The sequence below is a fragment of the Cryptomeria japonica genome, chromosome 5 (assembly GCF_030272615.1).
Source record: "Cryptomeria japonica chromosome 5, Sugi_1.0, whole genome shotgun sequence".
Taxonomy (NCBI): domain Eukaryota; kingdom Viridiplantae; phylum Streptophyta; class Pinopsida; order Cupressales; family Cupressaceae; genus Cryptomeria; species Cryptomeria japonica.
The window spans coordinates 250,068,025-250,071,636 of record NC_081409.1 but is presented as its reverse complement, the minus strand read 5'-3'; the positions used below and the strand labels follow the sequence as shown (position 1 = coordinate 250,071,636).

Genomic DNA, 3,612 nt, shown 5'->3' with positions numbered 1-3,612 from the left:
CTCAGATCAACAAGGTTTGTATTTGAGCTGGGTGAGAGAAGTCATGTGGTAGCCTTAGGTGTCGCTGAAACTATTGAAATCTACACTTGTTGCAAGCATGAGTTGTGGGTTTCATTATTAAATCATGTTGTGAAGTGATGCATGAGCCTCACCACCATGCTACCATTCACTTTGATTGCCATGCACAGTTATTTTTAAAGCACCTAGTTTAGGCATAGTTTGAATTACTTAATTTAAGGAGTTGTCCATGCAATTGGAAAGTTGACTTTTATAAATCCAGTAAAGTATCACTCAACATAATTTATGTTGAGTGAAAGGACTAGTTGAGGAATTTGTATGCAGATCTATTTTATATATGCAAACTCTATATAATAGTGTTTCGGTGCTCTGTAATTGAGCCAAAATAAAGTTTTGTAAGTCTTTGAGAAAGACCTCTTTTGAATGGAAGACTGTCTGTGTATTTTTGCAATTTGTGTTTGTTGTTTGTTGTTCAAAATCCACAAACCATGGCCTTTATTTCCTTGTAGCCCTGGCTCAAGTTGGAACAGTTTGTAACCTCTCCCACATTGCATGAACAAAACTATGATTTTGCATAGATATTAAAATTAGATCCAACTATATATTTTACAAAACTAAAGATAATCTAAGTGAGGATATCTCTACTTGTACTAAATGATTTTGTTATTAGCTCTTATTGCTATTTTAAGTAATCTAATTCTAGTTTTCAAATCTCTTCAAATGGTTGAAGACCTCTATATAAAGAAGCAATTTGTAATGCAATTCTTTGTCTGTAATCATTTTGACCAATTTTGTGATCATTTGAAAGAATACAAGAATTATATATGTTAACAGTTAATTGTAGTGCAACAAATTTTTGTATGTTTATTTTATTTTCTTCAGCTCATAGGCTTTCCCTTGGCCGTGTTATCACTAAGTGTGAATGGTTTGATTGGGAACTATTCCACGTGGGTTTCAAGCAATTTAAATCAATAGACAAGCAATTGTGATCTCTTGGTGTAATATCCATTGATTGGGAGCTATTTTACGAGGGTTTCAAGCAACTTAAATCAATAGACAAGAAATTGTGATCTCTTGTTGTGGAATCCATTGATTGCGAGAAAACTTCATAATAGATCTACTCTGAGATGTGATCACATAGCTTATACCCCTCCAGCCCAACACGGTACCACACAACTTCCACTTATATTATTTGTGCTTCCCTAGTTGTTAATCGAACTGTGTTTTATATTTCCTGGGCTCCTCGACTTGTATTCTCATGGTCTTTGGCACATGGGAGTATGATATTCTAGCATTACACTTCATTCATAGTCACTGTTTTTCAGAATTTGTGGTTAAATGACCTCTACTGGTGGTAGCTTTGTTGTTTAGCACATTGTTTGCTTACGTTTGCAGATCCAGTAGATATAGGAATATGTGGGCTGCTTTCTACTTTTTTTTGGTACCATACCGCCACATTGCCTCCTGCTCATTCCAATGACTTTCCACACCATTCGATGGTCAAACAACACACAACGCCCACTTCATTGAATGAAGCTTCTTTGAGGTTTACTAGGTAACACAAGCACATCCCAACTGAAACTCCTTGCCTCAACATTGTTGACCACCATCAAGCAATCCCCTCATGAAGTAACTGAGAAAACTGAATGACTCCTGCCCAATGTTACCTATAGGACCCTACTTAGTGACAAAGAGGGGAGTTAATTGGATGCTGCCCTGAATTTTAACATAATTAAAAGTGATCCGATTCAACTAACAATAAGGGTGCAAGGTATGGGCCCAACGTATGTGCTATTTAGAGCCTAATTGCCTAATTCCATTTTCTTGACTACTTTTCCAGCAGTATTACTTACAAAGATTGTTTGACAAGGCAATTTCGAAAAGACTTTAGTCTCCGTACGTAATTTGAGGGAGAAGAGTGTTTGACAAGGAATTTTTGGAGGCGGTTTCAATCCAGGATTTACCGACCCATAATTGATATATAAACAGGTTGAGTCCGATAGGAACAAACCAAATTGCTCTCCCATTTGGAAAAACTGCGAAAACAAACATGATGATTCGCATTTTGGTTTTGTTTATCTTGTATTTCACTCCAGCATTGAGCACAGACGCAAAAGTAAGAGCGTGTGTTCCTGCTCCCTCACTGCAATGCACAAGCCATGGGTGTCAAATCTTCAATTACATGGGCTTATGGGAGGACCGTTCCATTTGCAAGGCGGCGAGTGTGGCATGGCCTACTTCAGAACCCCAACTCCTCCGTGCTGTTGCCCACTCTGTTCAAAACAAGCAGAAGATCAGAGTCATGAGTAGACATTCTCACAGCATCTCAAAGCTCGTCTGTGTGGAGAGCAAAGGACTCATCATTTCGACCCAAAACTATAACTCCGTCATTGGAGTGAATAGAAGGGCCATGACAATCACTGTCCAAGCCGGAACGCTCATGAGAGACGTGATGGAAGCAGCTGCAAAGCATGGCCTCGCTCTGCCCGCCATGACTTACATAAGTTCAGTTTCTGCAGCCGGCGTTATTTCCACCGGAGCCCACGGCAGTGGGCTCACCGAGAAAGGCAGCGGAGTTTACGAATACGTGGTGGGAATGAGAATCGTAGTGCCTGCCTCTCCTTCCCAAGGCTACGCAAAGATCATAACTTTCACTGAAGCAGACGAAGATCTCAAGGCCGCCAAGTTGGCTCTGGGAACGCTCGGAGCGATTTCAGAGATAACATTCACTTTGCAGCCCATGTTCAAACGATCGGTTTCTGTCTCAGTGACAGATGATTACGATCTGGAAAATGAAGGTGAACGTTTTCTCAGAGCTCACAGATTTGGTGATCTAAGATGGCTTCCTTCACACCGGAAAGCCGTTTTTGGTGCCATAGATCGAGTTTCTGTTGATGTTGCAGGAGACGGCAGAAGCGCAATGACTGGTGCTCCCACCACAGTCGCTGACATCGAAACAAGTGCTTATCAAGGTGAGTGTTCTAACATTTAAATATCTATTTACTCATTCCCACGATAGTATTGTTATTATACAGTACATATCGATCATCTTATTTGGTTTTCCATTGCCTTTTCAGTCGATTCAATCCAGGCAGAAGCAGACGTGGATGCAATTTGCAACCTGGTTGGAAACCAAACAATTGAAGCTGCGGTGAATGGCAGCGGGTATTTGAATGAGGGGAAACGCTTCACTGGTTACCCAGTTGTCGGTTTCGATCATCGCATGCAGGCATCTGGTGAATGCGAAGAAGCCCCTAAACAAAAGGATAAAAACTGTATTCCTACACAAAATTTAGATAGAAATGAGAGCACATGTAACTGGGACCGTCGCGTTCACACATCTTTGTATTTTGACGTGGAACTGAGAGTGCCTTTGTCTAGTTTCGGAGAAGCCATTGTGGATGTAAAGAAAATAAGAGATTTGAATCCCCAAAGGATGTGTGACCAAGATAAAATATACATTCGGTCTATTAAGAAGTCCGAGGTATACCTTGGACCCAGTGAGGATCAAGTGGCGATGGATATCGTAACTTACCGGCCAAGAGAAGCCGGTACGCCCAAGTGGAATGAGGATGTATATGAAGAGATAGAGCA

The 3,612-nt window shown here is 40.7% G+C and overlaps 1 protein-coding gene across 1 annotated transcript in view; it reads left to right on the top strand.

Annotated features, from left to right (window-relative positions):
* The first annotated feature begins 2,055 nt into the window (after positions 1–2,055).
* The window catches only part of LOC131051454 (L-gulonolactone oxidase 5-like), a 1,939-nt gene continuing 382 nt past the window's right edge, over positions 2,056–3,612 (top strand). Inside the window, exons 1-2 of the mRNA XM_057985978.2 lie at positions 2,056–2,990; positions 3,096–3,612. The exon at positions 3,096–3,612 is cut by the window's right edge and continues 382 nt beyond it. Of these exons, the coding sequence (XP_057841961.2) occupies positions 2,069–2,990; positions 3,096–3,612 (1,439 nt within the window). The 5' untranslated portion in view covers positions 2,056–2,068. The remainder of the gene's footprint in view (positions 2,991–3,095) is intronic.